The 20,254-nt window shown below is 34.4% G+C and overlaps 1 protein-coding gene across 1 annotated transcript; it reads left to right on the top strand.

Moving 5' to 3' along the window:
• Positions 1 to 456: 456 nt before the first annotated feature.
• On the top strand, positions 457 to 2,035 carry LOC145630670 (leucine-rich repeat extensin-like protein 6). The gene has a single exon (XM_081682876.1). It carries the CDS (start codon positions 496 to 498, stop codon positions 1,675 to 1,677), a length of 1,182 nt encoding a protein of 393 aa, XP_081539002.1. The 5' UTR covers positions 457 to 495; the 3' UTR covers positions 1,678 to 2,035.
• Positions 2,036 to 20,254: the final 18,219 nt, after the last annotated feature.

Below are 20,254 nucleotides of genomic sequence, written 5' to 3'. Positions count from 1 at the left end.
TTTGATGAATTTCTTAAAAACTCAGTGACATTTGGTGATATTATCGAACTAATCCCTTTCTATTTTCTAATTTATTCAATTTCTTGTATCTCTATTCTAGCTAGAGAGCGACATATATAACAACAATATGGCAATATTCAGGGAGCATATATGCTTAGGTTAGATCATGTTTAGAGACATCAACTAATATTTAATAATTTGTTAAAAAAACTAATATTTAATAATTTATATTACAGCATAAGATATACTATGCACTATTTCTTAGTTAATACAACCAAAGGACATATATACTTTTTCCTTCAATTTGGTGCACGCAAACTTTTTTTTTTTTTTTGGAGGAAACTTCTAATGTATACTTGCTTTAGTTTAATTTCAAGTTGCAAGACAAAATGCTAGTCAACAACAACTCTTTAAACATACACTCTTCTATATAAATCCCCCAAAAACTAATATAAATCCTTCATCTCATAAATCAATATCGTTACAATTATTATTATGAGGACTAACCTTAAATCATCAATCATTTTAGCCCTATGGGCAACTTTTTCCCTCTTACTATCCTTCCCAACTCCTTCACTTCAACAACCACAAGTCACTCCATCAACCGGAGTAAGACTTCAAAATGCCTATGTAGCCCTTCAAGCATGGAAAAAGGCGATAAACTCGGACCCTAACGGGTTCACCTCGAATTGGAATGGTTACGACGTGTGTAGCTACAAGGGGGTCTATTGTGCAAATGCACCCGATGACTCTTACGTTAAGACGGTTGCAGGGATTGATCTTAACCATGGCAACATCTCCGGTTCCTTACCGGAGGAACTCGGTCTCTTAACCGATCTTGCCCTACTCCACCTTAACTCTAACCGCTTCTTTGGGACTATCCCTTCTTCTTTTTCACACCTTAAACTCTTACATGAGATTGACTTGAGCAACAACTTGTTTTGTGGTGAGTTCCCTAAGGCTCTTCTATGTCTTTCATCACTCAAATTCCTCGATATTCGATACAATCACTTCGAAGGCTCTATCCCCTCCGCCGTGTTTGACCTAAAACTCGACGCTCTTTTCTTAAACAACAACAATTTCACCTCAACCCTCCCTACAAACCTAGCAAACTCCCCTGTATCCGTGTTTGTCGTGGCTAATAATAACCTCAACGGGTGTTTTCCTGCCGAAATCACCAAAATGGGAGCAACTCTACAAGAGATCATTCTCATGAATGCGGGGCTAAAGGGATGTCTACCATCAAGTATAGGGGAGTTGAACAAAGCAACGGTATTCGACGTAAGCTACAACGAGCTAACGGGCACCTTGCCCGAAAGCATGGGAAAAATGGAGAGCTTAGAGCAACTTAATGTTGCACATAACAAGTTTTATGGGAAGATACCTTACAGTATTTGTAGTTTGCCTAAGTTGGAGAACTTCACTTATTCATACAATTATTTTTGTGGAGAACCTTTACAATGTATGAGGTTACAAGATAAGGATGATAAGTATAATTGTCTACCTTTAAGGCCATACCAAAGGTCTCCTGAAGAATGTACACCCTTCCTAGCCTACCCTCCTAATTGTAGCTCCTTTGGTTGTCAAGGAAGTCTGTCGCCACCACCGCCGCCATCACCGCCACCGCCGTTGACATATAATCCACATGAGCAAGTACCATATAATCATATTCCTTGAATAGTTCAATTATTTGTTGTGTACAAGTTAGTTTAATTAATTAATTTGTGTTGTCCAGCTACATATTTGAGATTGTTACGTTGGTGGGAAAAGTGGGGTTGAATATTTGAGCCAATTGCTTTGGATAATTTTGACCAAGAAAAGTAAAAGAGTGGTGGAAAAAAAAAACGAAAAAGTCAATGGTGCTTTATTTGCAAATATAATGGGTTATTTATTTTTTGTTGGTTTCTACGTAGAAAGATGTAAATTATTGTATAAGGGAATGTAAATAAGAGTACCATCCCCATCCATGATGATGTAGCCTCAATATTTCTCATGTTCTTGGTTTATTATTTTAATGAGCTTTAATTTTCTTGTATTGTACATGTTTGGTACTTGATAGTAATTAATCTTTCATACTTATAATTAGTTGTTCCATTCTTTTCATGACAATTAAGACAAATTTGTATATTTAATACGTTTAGTTGATTGCGTAATAATATAGATAAATTCTTCTTTTTTAAATGCAACACTAACCACACATTAACAAACCGTTAACCTTTGCAAAATTGCAAATAATAATAATAAAAAAATTAATGCATTAATTATGAAGCACGAAAACAGTTATAAAATTTTTTTAAAAAAATCAAGTAGTTGTTAGAGGAGTTACACTTTTATATTCATTTATCCTTGAAAAAAATACACAAATTCTTATATATAGTTTTACTTTGTTAGTGTTATAGGGATTAATTGGTCAGTGTGATATTACTTGGCCAGTGTTATATTGATTACTTTGTTCTTATATGAACGGTCACACAGTCCGACCATCCACACATAAGAAGGGCTAAAAAAAATAACAATAATATAAACAACAAACTTTTCATTTTATTTTATTTTTTGTAATCAGGAAACTTGTTTGATAAGACATAAATTATTGAAAGATGACTTGGCCAAAGAATCAAGGGGATCTCGAATATAAATCTTGATCATTTGTTAGCCTATCAAACTATCTACACACTGTTATGAATAAATGAAGTTACTCATACAAGTATATAAGGAAAATTGGTACTCCCTCCGTCCTTAAATTACATTCCTGTTTTCCTCTATTATATAAGGAATAAATGCTAGAAATAGGAATGTAATTTAGGGACAGAGGGAGTATTATTTATTTCAACTTTGGGCAATTTACTTTTATTAATCCCAACTATGACCTGTTCCTGAATAATTCCAACTTTAAGAGTCGTTTTCTTTTAACATCTCTAAATGACCGGTGACCTGAAGAAATGGTGAATTTTTTTTTTTTTTTTTCAAATTGCCAAATTAAATGTCACGCGTTTAATGGTCCAACAAATAAAAACTATATTAAAAAAATATATATATTAAAAATTAAAAAAAAAATTGAAATAATAATAAAAAAATGAAATCATTGCCTTTCCCATCCAACATAGTCGAACCAGCCCCTACCACCAGCAAATGACCCAACCGCCGCCGACCCAACCCAACCTTTTCCCCTTTCCTTACCACTAGAGGTGATTATAGGGTAGGGTAGCCCAATGATAATAGGGTCAGGGTCAAACTTAAAGGGTTTTTCATGGACAGGGTCGTTAATGAACAAAACCCTTATTGGACAGGGTCAATATAGGGTCAAAATATTTTTCCAATCATATAACTAATATATAAAGCTAAACTTTTAGCCAGGCGATAAGACAACGACACTTGGCGCTCTAACTTTTCGCCAAGTGTCGTGCCACGTAAGATAGAGTTATATCGAATTCAATTTGTAGGATAAAAAAGTTAGTTTAGAATTTTATTTCCAATCAAATTTGGATAAAATTTTAGGATAAAATTTTTAATTTAGAGTTTTATTTTTGATAAAGTACCAATATTTCATAGGTACAAATTAAATTATAATTTTATTCAAAAAATAATTAGATTATAACTCTTATAAATTATCATATAAATTTGTTTTTTGTATCATAATATTTTTCTGGAGTGAAGGAATTAATTCAAAATGTACCACATCGATTGTTTATAATATATTCTAATCAATTAAAATAATATACTTCACAATCTAATATAATTTTAGTACTATGTGTAGACCTGTAAATCAGGTCGGGTCACAGTCATTTTAGGCAGGGTCATTATTTCAGGTTACGGGTCAAGAAATATTTTTCACCAATATTATTATTATTAGTCATTACATGTCTACAAGTTTAAATCATCACAAAAACACATCAATTCCTAACAAATTTTGTATTAATGATATGTTTTAAAATTTGACATATAGATTAAAAATATATCTTAAAATTCAATAAACAACCCGGGCATCGCACGGACGCAAAACTAGTTTTATTTATAAAGAAAATAGATAGTATAAAAATAATTACATAGATAAATTTATATTCATATATACGTAATAATGGCTTTGTCCAATATTTTTTTTAATTGATATTTTATAGGCCCGTTCATTATCTACCCATTATTGACCCGCGACTCGCATTGGCCCAACCCAATATTGATCCTATAATATATGACCCTCTTTGACCCGACTCGCACCGACCCTGACCCGGCATCAATACTTGAGCATTCAGTCTGCTCAACCCACCACCAGTGACGCCTCTCAACCCACCACCTCTGACGCCTTTCAAACCACAAACACCAGCACTCGCTCTCATCACACCACCAACACAACCCATAACCAGCCCATAACCCACCCCTTCGCTGTCCTCGCCTCTTCCCCAGCACCCACACTCCTTCAATTCCTAACCCTTTCTAAAAAAAGCGGTTCAAATTAATGAAATTGGGTAGCGAATTGCTGATTGCATTTTGTTTTGGTGGTTTGGTTGCTGCCTGATAGGAGAAATTTGTGGAGGTTTGAGCTTGGTGGAATTGATGCTGTTGTTGTTGTCATTGCCGGAAGTTTGTTGTTGTTATTTGCGTCAGAGGAAAGGTGGTTGTTGTAGTGGTCTGATGCATTCTTGTTGTAATTGATATGTTTGCAACTTTCGAAGGTGGGGCAGGGTTGTCGGCGTTTTTTGGGGGCGAGAGGGGGGGGGGGAAGGGTGGGAAGAGGGTGGGGCAAAGGAAGGGGTGGGAGTGTTTCCCGGTGGAAGAAGGGGGAATTGGTGGTGTTTTTTTTTTTTCATTTATTTCTAAATATGGTTTTTTTTTTTTTTAAACCAATAGAAAGTTGACTTGTAGCAAGTGACCTGCTGTTCCTGGTTTGGTAACCTGTAGGACCTGATAAAAGTCAATAACCCTCAAAGTTGGATTATTTAGGAATAAGCCATATTAATAAATGTAAATGTCCCAAAGTTGGGAACTTGGGATTAATAATACCAAAATTTCCAGTATATAAATACTAGGTTAGGTACCGTGTCATGTACAGTTATTTTACTTACCCCATAACTTCTTTTAACAAATTAATTTCTTTATAGCATACAATAAAAATTGTTAATTGTCTTGAACAAAATTAAAGTAACATGGAATATTTGATCAAATCAAATTCTTAAAAAATATTCCACCAAAATTACATCTTCTTGAAAAATATTATATGTTTCCTTATTATTCCATAATTAATTACGTATGAACATAAAATTGGTAAATATTATTGCTCATTTATATAGCTGACAAAAAATATTTTTTTTTAAACACTTCATACAAAAGAAAAAAATTATTAATTAATTATTAAAAAAAATATATAAGTAATATTTCAAGCATTACTCCAAACTTGAACCCCACTGTGATCATACACTTAAGCATGGTGGCGTCCAAAGGAAAGGAAGCTAGAGTAGAAAAGTCGCCTACAAGTTTTAGGAACTTGTAAACCGTTCACAGGGTGAAGGTTACACCCCTTAATTTAACGATCCAGGAGATCGTTAACTCCAATAGGTCTGGAACCAAGACTGGAAGTTCGGGGATGAAGGTACGAATCCAATCTAAAAAAGAAATAACTCGCCCTATAAAATAGGCCCCTATTTTATCATACTCGTATTCATGTGCGTTTTCTGACTAACTTGCAATCAATAGGTTTACCCTAAACCTGTTTAATCTATGTTGGTTGAATATTAATGAACAAATAAATCTATTATTGGCGATCACTTGAATTATAATCATATTAGCCTAAACAAGATTATTAATTATCTTATTAAGCGTGATTACAAGTACAAATTCCCTTTGAACATGCATAAAAGGTGTGATCAAGCAATAACAATAATAATATATCAAGCAACAATAATCATAATCATAAAAACAATCATAATTATAACAATCATGTTAAAACATAATACTAATATATAGCAAGATCCTAGATATGATACTAGCAAGATTAATAACAACTCCTAGCATGTTACTAAACAAAAAAGATCAAAGCTTTAACCCTAACATGATACTAACATGATATTAGGAAAAATAAAATAGGAAGCATCATAGAAATGATAATTGATATAAGAAACTTAAGTTAAAACATGATACTAGGACGCAATAAAACATCCTAACATGATACTAGGAATCAAAATACCAATCTAAACATGAATTCTATATCAAAATTATCAATAAAACAATTAAAGTACTTACTTTGATGCCTCGAATCTCTTTCTAATAACAAAATACACGCGTTAGTAACTTCAAGGAAAATATAAAACAAACAATTAAATTAAATAATTGAAATAGAGATTTGGGACCAAACCCTCAGAAATACCAAACCTTTCACGTGTAGGGCGAAGGCAACTTCAAACTTGGCTAGATGTGTCTAGTGCTAATGTATGAGGAATTGTGTTTGTAAAAGGCTAGGCTAGAAAGAGGAAGAGAGAGAATAAGATTTAGCTTAGAGAGAGACAAAAATTAGAGAATTGGAAAACGGAGGTCCAGGGACCTTATTTATAAGAAAACAGTCCGGAATTGATAGAAACAAATCAGAGTTCGAAAAGGATAAAACACTCTTCTGTCGCCAGGCGACGAAACTGTCGTTTGGCGATGCAGAAGGTTTTCCACGCGTTTTCAACGCGGAATTCACTTTTTGATAATATCAAGTCGTAAAATCCGTACGAAGGGTAAAATTGTAATTTCATATAAAACACTTCTTTAATTCCAAATAAAACTCATAAAACATAATTATCAATCCTAATCCCATTAGGATTTAGAAGAACCTTCTAGAAGATTCTAGAAGACTATAATCAATCTTAATTGCATTAGGAATGATAACTCATAATAGGCCCTCTTGTAGATCATTGGGTCGTATATAAGAACCAAATCGGGCCCAGTTTAGTATTTTGACCATAACATCCTCATTATTCATCGGAATTAGGCTTATAATATATCGTTGGAAAGCTCTTTTATAGCCCAATCTAACTATACTATTATTGGACCCTTGTCATGGACAAAACTAAACTGTATTTACTATTTTCATAAAATAGAGTAGGTTTTCGAAAACAAAAAGAAAGATTTTAAAAAAAAATTAACCACGTCATTAGACTTTCCACACTTTCACTTCATTCGATTATGATTCGACGCGAAAGGTATTCATCACCGGGTTTGGTTTTGGGGAGACATAAATGGGTGTCTACAAAAATATACTAAGGACACACTTGAAATTGACATGTATCATTGCTGGTGTCATGGAGTGTCTTTTAATCACGTACTACGTCAAGGTAACCCCATATGCTCATCGTCATAACCCTATTATTTAAAGAAAATTTTCTAAGAACAATACCACCTTTAAGTCATATTCCAATAATGAAACCACCTTTTGTTTATTTCAAATATAACCACCTTTCACTCCCCTTTTCTATAAATGGAACGTCACCTTTTAGTAACCTATTTAATGAAGAAGTACTAATCAAGGTCTGTGATGTATGAGAAAATATATAACGAAGGGTAATTTAGACTTTTTGCAAACCATAAATATCTAAAGTACTTCTGTAAATCGAATTAGTACCATTGTAGTTCTTAGTGGTAGTATTTTAATTCCTAGTAGTACAAAATTGTTATTCAGTATTATTAATTTATTTGGTAGTAGTAGATATCTTATTACATTTTAAAAGTTAGAAAAATTTCAAATAAACTATTAAGTTTGTCGATCTTTAGTGGTATTATAAATAGTCTCAGTGGTAGGAAACTACGGTTCAGCAGTACAAAAATAGTATCCAGTAAAGAACCCTAAATAAACCTACTTTCTCAAGAAAATTTTACTAGATGTCTTATTAATAACTATTTTATAATTTTACATCTTAATTTTAGTAACTACTTCGATTTGTTATCAGAGCCATACGGTTAAAAGCTAAACTAGATTGTGAATTTAATTAATAATTAAGTAAAACTAGAGAGTACTAGGCTCTCTACTGAGTGTAAGAAACCTAATTTCAAGAATTATCATCATATTCCTGAAAATACTAGTAATTTTGGCCCAATCCTTAATTATATAGCAGATCAAATTGGAAAATTAAGATCGGAAGTTGATAACATACGTGCTCGTTGTATTAATATCGAAAATAAGATATCAATAACCACAACCGATATTAATAAAAAAAAAAGTAAGCGATATAAAAGAACAGGTTAAACAAGTTCAACTTGCTTTAACAAACGAAGTTAGGCATCAATTTGGTAAGGAAGTATCGCCTAATTAAGAGAAGATTGTCCCATATAAATATAAGTATCCTTTTCAATATTTAGATAAAAATAAAAAGTTTACTGTATCACTCCCTAAAAGACCTACTAGTAACCAATAAAATAATAAATAAACTAAAGATGAACCCTCATCTTCAGGAGAAAACGCTTAACGAATTACAAGCCCTATTCGATAAGGAAGAAGACCCTAATAAGCTTAACGAAATCATGAACTTAATTTCTGAAAAAGGGATTGCTTCTGATAATGAAATAGAGGAAAATAATTATGTTAATTTAGAGGAATATTTAATTCATATCAACAAATGGGATAAATGAAGTTAAATGATCTAGACTTTCTACCCATAAAAGTTGTTCGAAAAAAGATTGAAAATATAATAGGTAAAAGAGTAATGGATAATAATGATGTTGGAGAATAAATTATTAATGAAATAAATATTATCCAAAGATCTAGGTACCAAGGAGAAGGAAGTTTCACACAACCAAAATACATACCAGGGAAGACTACTGTAGACACCTAAAAATGTCTCCCCAAAACCAAACCCGATGATGAACAACCTTTCACCGCCATTATTGGTCGGGTTGAGTATTTAACTTTTGGAGTGCTTAAATCCATATTTCCATTTCATAAAACAACCCAATTCCTAACCCATTTCCCCAAACCAAAACTTATTTTCCTCTTTTCGTTCCTTTAAACCCAAAATAATTCATTTCGTGTCCTTTAAAATCATTCATTTCGTGTCCTTTTTATAAAAACGTTTGATACAGTTTATTTTGGTCCATAATATGGGTCCAATGATTAAATAGTTGGATGGAGTTTGAAAATATCTTTCCAACGATATATTATAAGCCCAAATTCGAGTTATAACGAATAAGTTATGACCAAAATATTAAACTGAGCCTAAACCGAACCTAAGCCCACCTTACCTACGACCCAATGATCATGTGGAGGGTCCAAATTATTTAATCCCATTCCTAAACCAATTAGGATTAATTGGAAGCTTATATAAGTTTCTAAAAGATCTTAATTATCCTTTTTGAAAAGATAAGATTAAATAGTTTGAAATTGAATAAAACCCCCTTTTTTGAAAATCCTATTTATATCCGAATTGAAAGACGTTCAAAGATAGAAAGATATTATTTTTGTGCCTCATAGTTTTTATCCAAATTTTATATGGTTAAATAGCCCTTGAAATTATCTTTCCAATGATATATTATAATATCAATTTTGAGCTATAAAAAAAAAGATATGAATAAAATGTCAAACTCTATCCAAAACTGACACCGTCTCACTATTTTGGCTATATCTTTTTTTCTAAAAAATATTTTAATCTTATTTTAATTGGGTTAAAAAGTATAATTCAAGAAATTTCCAACCATATCTTATTCATCTTATTCCGATTTCTGGTTCAAAAGATATGATAAAAACAAAAACTGCAAAAACTGCTGTCTATCGCAAGAGTTTTATCCGATTCGAATTCTTATCTTTTTTTTGATTCTTCGACCCTCTTTTTCCCTATAAATAGAGGTCAAATCACCCATTTTTGGATCATCAACAAGCTTGATCATCAAATCATTCTCTTCTCCCTCTTTAGCCTAAATACTAGCCACCCTATTCTCTAAATACTTCCCCTAATTAAGCACTCCCAGGAGTTCATGCAATACCCGAAGTTCTATACTTAAACCAAGGCGTGAAAGATATAATTAACTGAGGGTTTGGACCAAATTAACTCTACATTTATTTAGTTTAATTGTTTCCATTTGATTTATATTTTTATTGAAGTTACTAACGGTTTATTCATGATGTAGCAATTCAAGGAAACGCGGAAAGTGAGTAATTATTCACTTCATTACTCTTATTTTATTTTTATATTGCTAGTATCATGATTAGGTTATTATTATTATTTGATTTGACTAACAATTTATTGTTAAATTGCTTCCAATATTAATGTTTATTCTATTATTTTTAATTTGATCACCATATTGCATGTTTAAAGGGAATATGTAATTGAAAATCACGCCTAATAAGGATAATTTGGACAACCGGTTTAGGTTCCTTTTTAATCTTGTTATTAATTCAAGTGATCACAAATATTTTAGAATTATGTGTTGCATTAATATTAAACCAATTTAGCTTAATAATAGTTTGGAGCAAATTGAATATTTTGTTTGTATGCCTTTGAGATCGCATGAATCATTTTTCACTATAAGAATCGAGTAGAGGCAAATACGGGCGAATGTGACTCCATGACTCACTTCGTACCATCATACCCGATCCTCCTTTCGTGGTTCCGAACCATATGGAGTTAGTAATCTCATGGATTATGAATGGGGTGTAACCTTCACGGGTCAATCGTTGTTGCATTCGTTGCCCCTTATTCGTGGTTGCCTTTTTATGATCCGTGAACGGTTTACAAGTTCCTTAAAAACTTGTTGGCGGCTCCCTACTTTATTTGTCCCTAATCGTAATGTCAATTCCCACTTCCTATGAGTGCAAAGTAAATTCACAACATGCTTTAACGTAGGCGCATTTCGAGCGACGCCTACAATTTGGCGACTCCACTGGGGAGGATTCTTTGTTATTTATCGATTTGAGTGATCGGTATTTAATTAAGATGAGTGGATGAGACTTGAAAGATTCTTGAAAAATATTCCTGTGATTTAATTGGCATTGTCACATATGCATATGCATTTTAGCTTACCTACTTTGCCACAATAGTACGTGTTCTACGTATGTGGCTAGCCCGGGGGATTTATGCTCTATCAACCCGAAAACGCTCATGACAATAAGGGTTCATCCGAGTTTTTAAATCCACCCAAACCATGGAGTCGAGTTCGATTTCATCACGAACTCGCGGAGCCGCCCGTTGGCATACACCCTCAAGGGAGGCTGCCTTGCTAACGCGTCCAAACTCTTAACCATGGTACCCTTTGACACCCAAAAGCTTGACCAGTTGAACATAGAACTTGACTTTAGGTTGCGAACTTCATTGCATCATGCGTGACGATATGATTATGTGTGCATTTTTTTTATTGACCTTTTTTTATTATTTTTTTTTCTCTTATCAAACCCCCTTTTTTTTTTTTTATTATTAGAGTCGAGCCATAGATTTTTTTAATTTTTGAGTCACCCGAATTTTAATTCCCGTATACTGCACAAGAGTCAACTTGTTTTGGTCATAGCCGGAGTTCTAGAAAGAGTTACGTGTCGTGCCACATATGGATCTGTAGCCCCGAGTTTTATCTTTCATTTGGAATTAGTTTCGTCCCAATCAGAGTCATAGATCAAAAGTTATAACCGATATACTACAGCCTGTCCAGTTTAGGTGTCTTTTTAGCGTCAATTTTCTTATTTATTTTTATTTATTTTTTTTTTTTTTTAACTTTTAGTGTCAAGCTAGTCTTATCCAAGTCCTTTAATCCGTGTCAACTCGTATAACATAGGATTACAGATTTTTATTTTAATTATTTATTTTTTATACCCATGAATCCTAACCCTTCTAGAATTCTAGTCCTTTTCCCAGTGTCTTGTGATTTTTTGTGTTAACCTTAACATGTGTTCTTTGTCTTTGATTGTGGTTGATCTTATTTATGACTAACGATTGCCAATGGACCGTTTTCACCTAGTAAATAGCATAAACATTAAAATTGAACAAAGTTAATCAAGTTAGTTTGTCTTTTAGTCTTCCGTGCTATTTGGTCATTGGGTCCTTTGTTTTTCACAGTGTCCTCATGTCTAGCCATGCGATCATACCACGAGTCTTAATAAACTCACCTAATCACACATGTTGATTCATTGCACACACTTTGTCTTCGAGTAATGCACTATATTGTTTATGATCGTATACTAGGACCATGCATGCATCGTTTTCTGTCGTAGTAAAAATGAGTGGAGATTTTTCTCACTTGTTTTCAAATGTCTATTTTTCCCTTCCTTTCCTATCTTGAGCAATGAGTCGAACAATTAAGTGAATTATTTTATTTCACAGTACTTGGTCAAGGAGCAGGGATAGATTAATACGGTTCGAGTCATTACCGCAACAATCTCTCAGATCTAATAGGCGTTCAAAGAGAACTTTGCCATCTCCACATTACTTATCACCTTTCAATGGCCACTAAAGAAGATATTGAGAACATCAACAAATCCATCGAGGCACTGTCTGCCATGATGCAAACCCTTACCACTAGGGTCACTACCATGGAACAAAACAAGGTCACTGTTTCCACCCTTGACAAATTAAAAGAGCAAATGAGCAAGATTTATGAGGATTTCACCTATGTGGAACGACCTCCCACTCCTTTGGATGTGAAGGACAGACTACCTGAAAAGTTCTCCACTGCTGATATTCCAAAGTTCAAGCCTACCGACAATCCAATATTCCATTTGAAGGCGTTCTCTGCTACCATGGCTCTTAAGGGATTGGACGTAACACTCTTCCCTACGGTGTTCCCTCTCTCCTTAGAACATGCTTGCCAACAATGGTTCTATTCCCTAGATGCCAAGCGTACTACGACTTGGCAAGATGTCACCGAAAGTTTCATGAATCGTTACAAGTGTAACATTCAAACTAAAACTTCTGAACGTGAACTCTCCATTCTCAAACAGAAAGAGAATGAAGGCTTCACCGCTTATCTGAACAGGTGGAGGGAAACGGCTTCACTCTTGGTAGATCCTCCCAAAGAAAGAGAGATGGTTCGCCTCTTTATTCAAAATCTAACTCACAAGTATAGGGAACATCTCAAATTTCTTCCACTGAACACTTTCGAAGCTGTATACGACATCGGCATCAATATCGAGGATGAGCTTATAAAGACTGCTGGTAGTAACAATAATAACACTTGGAAAAACAAGAAGAACGACCATCCTTCTTCTTCGTCTTCTAAGCACGAAAATACTACCAAAAATATAAGCCAAGTTAATCTCAATGAAGTGTTAGCTCTTGATGCTCCATTGCCCAAGAAGAAAAGAACTTACACTCCTTTAGGAATGACTTATGATGCGGCCTTTGATCGCCTCTACGGTCAAGGCTTGATCACACCTATTGGGCCATTTCCAGAGCCAAAACCTGAAGAAAGGAGCGCCAAATGGAATCCCAATGCCCATTGCAAGTACCATCAAGGAAGGGGCCACACTACTGAACAATGTTGGAATTTGAAGGACGTCATTCAAGACTTAGTGGATGCAAACAAACTTCCTGTCCCTCCAAGCGGCAAGAAGTAATGAACACAAGGCGCACAGCAGATCCTTCGTGCAATATTTCATGATTTCTTTCTTTATCATTCATCTCCATTCCCCCATTCATGTCTAGCATAGGTTTTCCATTTTGAATTTTTATATGTTTCATGTGTTTCGTTCACCTTTTCCATTAATAAAATGAGCAAATTTCCTTTACATCTCGATCATAGAATTTTTTTCATTCATTCATTCATTCTAAAAAAAAAAAATCAATTATCGAACTAAACCCAAGGTACACCAATGACTTGAGGCACCTTTGCAACCCTATCATTCCCTGTTAACCGTTCAATCACATTCCATTTCTTCATCAACCATTTTGAGCCTCGTCTAACGTTTGGCCTTCATTTCTTCAACCCACATTTACTTAACCCTGGGATTGGAAGATGTGTAATTTCATAACATTCAAAAAGCAAGTAAAAAAAAAAAAAAAAAAAAAAGCAGCAAAACAACAATAAAACAATGTCTAAAGGCAAGTGTTCCAATGTCTTTGATATGAACATGTCTCAAATTGCGTCTCTCATCGAGTGCTTGGTACCGTGCCTGAGAAACATGAATGCTAAGTGAGTGATGGACCGCATGATATGAGCTTGCCCACATTGATTCAAAAGAATGGAAAAAAAGCAAAAAAAAAGAAGAAAAGAAAATAAACTTGCAAAGTCCAAATTTTCAAATACACAATTACACATCTTGGGGGCTTCTCTTGGGTCTTGAGTCTTTTACCCCTTTCTTCCTTAAACCATCAGCTTAACCACATTACAACCCTTGAAAGACCTCTTCGAGGTGTACATACACTTGTGCAAAGTTCGGTTAGAGCTACGTTCGGCCTGATTCCTAACGGATTCGTAGGCAACCTCACATCGAGGTGCAGCCACTGCACATTCATATTCATATCCATGCATGATCGAGTCAAAGAATATCCAATGCTTACCCTTACCCATTTAGAGCTAGACTTGGGGGCTTGAACCCACATCATTTAGCCTACCCAGCCTAAAGAGTCATCATCTTTGACTCTTCTCACATCTCTTTCCATCGCCATAACCCTTGCAGCCAGCCTTAGTATCACATTCACACACTTCACTCACACATCCATATCCATATCAATCATCCTTCCCTTTAAGAGCCCTTATCATGAAATCTTACTTCAACGATGCGCATGTTTCGTCATCTTTCAAGACAACATCAAAAGAGACATTGTATACTTGCCTAGCTTCTAGACCTAAGCAATGTTCATTGTTTCATACATCGCATATTGTGCTTAGCTCCTTGACCTATGTGACATTCATTATGCGATACTCATCGATCACTTCATCTATATACGTGCTTAGCTTCCAAACTTAAGTAACGTTCAAGATCGTTTCTTTACACCATATGTGATGCTTAGCTCCATGACCTAAGTTCATTCATCTATCGTGTTACATGACGTAATTGTCCTTAGCCTCCTAGCCTAAGAACATACATCATGCATAAATTATACTCAAGACGGGCAGTTCAATATGATAAGAAGAAAATCCATGTGATTCATTTCGTCTTGCTCAACAAGGAAGTTCAAAACTTCTTCCCTTTTCTTATCATGACTTTTATTTTGGGGAAGTTCAAAACTTCTTCCCTTTTCTTATCATGACTTTTATTTTGGGGAAGTTCAAAAACAAAACTTCATTTTTCACGTCTTTCTTTCTCGGGAGAAAGTCGGTACCCTCCACTCATGACAAAAATGACGGAAAATTTTTGCTTTTGCATTTTTAATTGCTTGTGTCAGTGCACACACTCACTCAAGACACACACAATCACAAGTCATACACATATCATGTCATGTCAAGTCAAACTTGGTCAAGTCAGTGGTCAAGTCAATCACAGTATATACGAGTCCATTGGCAAATTTATTTTTGCAGGTCTCAATTATAGCCCACGTCCGGGGACAAGCGGACCATCTACAACCCACGTCCGAGGACAAGCGGATCATTTACAACCCACGTCTGGGGACAAGCGGACCATTTACATCCCACGTCCAGGGACAAGCGGACCATTTGCAACCAGCCCACGTCCGGGGACAAGCGGACCATCAATAGCCCACGTCCGGGGACAAGCGGGCCATCTGCAGCCCACGTTCGGGGACAAGCGAACCATCTATAGCCCACGTCCGGGGACAAGAGGACCATCTACAGCCCACGTTCGGGGACAATCGAACCACCATCATTTCATGACGCAAGGTTCTTGATACACAGAGATTTGCAATCTCATCATCTGTCGACTTTCCTCAAGCATGGAAAGTATTATTTGGTGGATTTCTTCAAGCATAGAAAACCGCCAAGTCGGCTTTCCTCAAGCATGGAAAGCGTTATCGGTGGATTTTTCTTCAAGTAAAGAAAACCGCCAAGTAGCCGGCTTTCCTCAAGCATGGAAGACATTATCGGTAGAATTCTTCAAGCATAGAATGACACCAAATTCATACGTCGACTTTCCTCAAGCATGGAAAGTGTCATCCGGTAGGTTTCTTCAGGCTTAGAAAGCTACCAAACTCATCTGTCGGCTTTCCTCAAGCATGAAAAGCATTTCAACATACGTCATCCGGTGTATTCCTTCAAGCATAGGAAGCTACCAAACTCATTTGTCACCGATACACTGGTGTCAGATACGCATTCTATCCCTTTACTCTTTTATCTGTAGAACTAACATTTTCCTGCAGGTATCGGCGTATACATAATGATTTAGGATCGCAGAACGTCTTAAATCATTCTCCGTCCCTATCGACTACTTTGACTATCGTTTTCGAAACTAACGTTTCTACAAACTCAGTCAAAGTGGGGCCTTCTGTAGACACCTAAAAATGTCTCCCCAAAACCAAACCCGATGATGAACAACCTTTCACCGCCATTATTGGTCGGGTTGAGTATTTAACTTTTGGAGTGCTTAAACCCATATTTCCATTTCATAAAACAACCCAATTCCTAGCCCATTTTCCCAAACCATAACTTATTTTCCTCTTTTGGTGCCTTTAAACCTAAAATAATTCATTTCGTGTCCTTTAAAATCATTCATTTCGTGTCCTTTTTATAAAAACGTTTGATCCAGTTTATTTTGGTCCATAATATGGGTCCAATGATTAAATAGTTGGATGGGGATTGAAAAGAGCTTTCCAACGATATATTATAAGCCCAAATCCGAGTTATAACGAATAAGTTATGGCCAAAATATTAAACTGAGCCTAAATCGAACCTAAGCCCACCTTACCTACGACCCAATGATCATGTGGAGGGTCCAAATTATTTAATCCCATTCCTAAAATAATTAGTATTAATTGGAAGCTTCTATAAGTTTCTAAAAGATCTTAATTATCCTTTTTGAAAAGATAAGATTAAATAGTTTGAAATTGAATAAAACTCCTTTTTTTGAAAATCCTATTTATATCCGAATTGAAAGACGTTCAAAGATAGACAGATATTATTTTCGTGCCTCATAGTTTTTATCCAAATTTTATGTGGTTGGATAGCCCTTGAAATTATCTTTCCAATGATATATTATAATATCAATTTTGAGCTATAACGGAAAAGATATGAATAAAATGTCAAACTCTATCCAAAACTGACATCGTCTCACTATTTCGGCTATATCTTTTGTTCTACAAAATATTTTAATCTGATTTTAATTGGGTTAAAAAGTATACTTCAAGAAATTTCCAACCATATCTTATTCATCTTATTTCGATTTTTGGTTCAAAAGATATGATAAAAACAAAAACCGCAAAAACTGTTGTTTATCGCAAGAGTTTTATTCGATTCGAATTCGTATCTTTTTCTTGATTCTTCGACCCTATTTTTTCCCTATAAATAGATGTCAAATCACCCCTTTTTGGATCATCAACAAGCTTGATCATCAAATCATTCTCTTCTCCCTCTTTAGCCTAAATACTAGCCACCCTATTCTCTAAATACTTCCCCTAATTAAGCACTCCTATGAGTTCATACAATACCCGAAGTTCTATACTTAAACCAAGGCGTGAAAGGTATAATTAACTGAGGGTTTGGACCAAATTAAATCTACTTTTTTTTAGTTTAATTGTTTCCATTTGATTTATATTTTTATTGAAGTTACTAACGGTTTATTCATGATGTAGCAATTCAAGGAAACGCGGAAAGTGAGTAATTATTCACTTGATTACTCTTATTTTATTTTTATATTGCTAGTATCATGATTAGGTTATTATTATTATTTGATTTTACTAACAATTTATTGTTAAATTGCTGCCAATAGTAATGTTTATTCTATTATTTTTTATTTGATCACCATATTGCATGTTTAAAGGGAATATGTAATTGAAAATCACGCCTAATAAGGATAATTTGGACAACCGGTTTAGGTTCCTTTTTAATCTTGTTATTAATTCAAGTGATCACAAATATTTTAGAATTATGTTTTGCATTAATATTAAACCAATTTAGCTTAATAATAGTTTGGAGCAAATTGAATATTTTGTTTGTATGCCTTTGAGATCGCATGAATCATTTTTCACTATAAGAATCGAGTAGAGGCCAATACGGGCGAATGTGACTCCATGACTCACTTCATACCATCATCCCCGATCCTCCTTTCGTGGTTCCGAACCATATGGAGTTAGTAATCTCATGGATTATGAATGGGGTGTAACCATCACGGGTCAATCGTTGTTGCATTCGTTGTCCCTTATTCGTGGTTGCCTTTTTATGATCCGTGAACGGTTTACAAGTTCCTTAAAAACTTGTTGGCGGCTCCCTACTTTATTTGTCCCTAATCGTTGTCCCTAATCGTAATGTCAATTCCCACTTCCTATGAGTGCCAAGCATATTCACAACATGCTTTAACGTAGGCGCACTTCGAGCGACGCCTACAACTACCCGGTTTAGTGTCAAGGTTATGCCTAATCATATACCTAAACAAGAAGAAGTGACTCTTGAACCTATAATTCAAACTAGTTATAAGCTTAAATTAGATGGTGTAAGAGATAGACAAGATGTTTTAGATCTATGGAAAAAGAGTATGAGTAGTGTACTTAATCTAAACATAGAATGGACTTCTGAAAATTTCTTAAATTATACCGAACATAGTTTCTATGGCTGTGTAAAAGATTGGTATGATGGTAGAGAAGAAGAAGTCAAAACTACGTTAAGAGCTAATGAATCTTGTACTAGAATGTTTAGAGAGCTACGTCAATACATTGAGTTGGAATAATTGGTCCTAGTGCTGATCCTAATTAGAAAACAATGGAATCAAAGAAAGTTAAGTAATTTCTCCATCTATAATATGAAATATGCCGAGAACTATATTATGGAATTTAAAACATATTATTATAAAATTGGTGAAAATGAAACAAATTTTGGAATGTTCTATGATAAATTACCAAGTCCTCTTAATGAAGAAATTAGTGAAAAATATCAGGAGTGGAGAGAGAAATTCTTAGCTAGGGACACCCTAGGTAACAAAATTGATTTCCTAAGAAAGTGGATTAAAAAGAACTGTAGAGAGGTTGCAGGAACTCTACAAATGAAGAGACAATTTCTCACTTGTTGGGATTTTTCAAATAACTATGGATGTGAAAGAAATGACAATAATAAGAGAAGGAATTATAAGAAAAATAGATTTGACAGATCAAGAGGATAACCTTATAATAAAAAGTATTATAAACATAAATATTAAAAACCATGTAGGTTTTTCAGAAAGGCAACATATTGTCCTGAGAAAAAGAAAACATGCAAATATTGGTCTTGTGGAGAACTAGGATATTATGCTAATGAATTGAAGAAAGCTAATCATAAATTAATGGAAGCCTTAGGTAGTTATGACTACATAAAAATACCTAAAGACGGGGATTTAGAGTTAGCTTTAAGTAATAATAAAGGAATAGTAGAAATAATAGAGGGAGAAAATGAGTATAATGAGGAACTTGAAGATAGCGAATTTGAAGAAGAAAATTATGAAGAAACAAATAATATGATGGAACGAGAAGAATTAGAAAATTCAGAATCAGATGACAGTGATGAGGATAAAAGCAAAATGACTATAGGTCAACTGAAAAGAGCTGAATATTCATTTGAATATAATAGCCTAGATCAAGTAAACAAAGAAAGCAGGAATTTCCCCCAGATTACTAAGGATTAAATATTTAAAAATTCTTTCTTTAAAACTAGAACTAAATATGTATGTGAAGAACTGGAAGGAAGTATAGTAATCGAAGATTGTGAACAAAAGGCAGCCATAATTAATATCATAAGCTGGAAAAGTAAAAATAAGGAAAAAGGAAATTATAGTTATATTTGTAATGGTGCAGTACAAGTATACATAACTCCTTTACAAGAATTTGGCAATGATGTTACATGCTTGAGTTTTATTTGTGTTATTATACATAAATAATTTTATGATCAAATAATTAGTGGTATCACATGTAACTTAAGTCAAGGAACGGTAAGCTATGAATGTGAACCTAGATATTATGTGAGCTTAGAGGATTCATTTGCGTCAAAGTTTTTAGCTATCAAGCTATTAACAGAAGAAGTGATAATGCATAAAGGAACATGACCCATACAATTAAGATGGAAGGTGGTTTATAAGTTGGTAAATACTATAGACTCATCTTTTAAGAAACAGATAGTTGATGCTCAGAGATATGAGCAAGGAGGAGGTCCTAAGAAGAAAATTACACCTATGAAATTAAATCCTAATGAAATTGAAGTTGAAAAAACTTGGCATGAATTCTTTATGAACCCTGCGGTT

Source organism: Chenopodium album, chromosome 5, assembly GCF_948465745.1.
Source record: "Chenopodium album chromosome 5, dcCheAlbu1.1, whole genome shotgun sequence".
Classification (NCBI taxonomy): Eukaryota; Viridiplantae; Streptophyta; class Magnoliopsida; order Caryophyllales; family Amaranthaceae; genus Chenopodium; species Chenopodium album.
Note: the sequence above shows the minus strand (reverse complement) of the source record. Positions and strands in the feature narration are given on the sequence as shown.

Bases quoted from the DNA above. Each gene is read 5' to 3' on its own strand.
- LOC145630670 (XM_081682876.1), top strand. From the start codon at position 496: ATGAGGACTAACCTTAAATCATCAATCATTTTAGCCCTATGGGCAACT.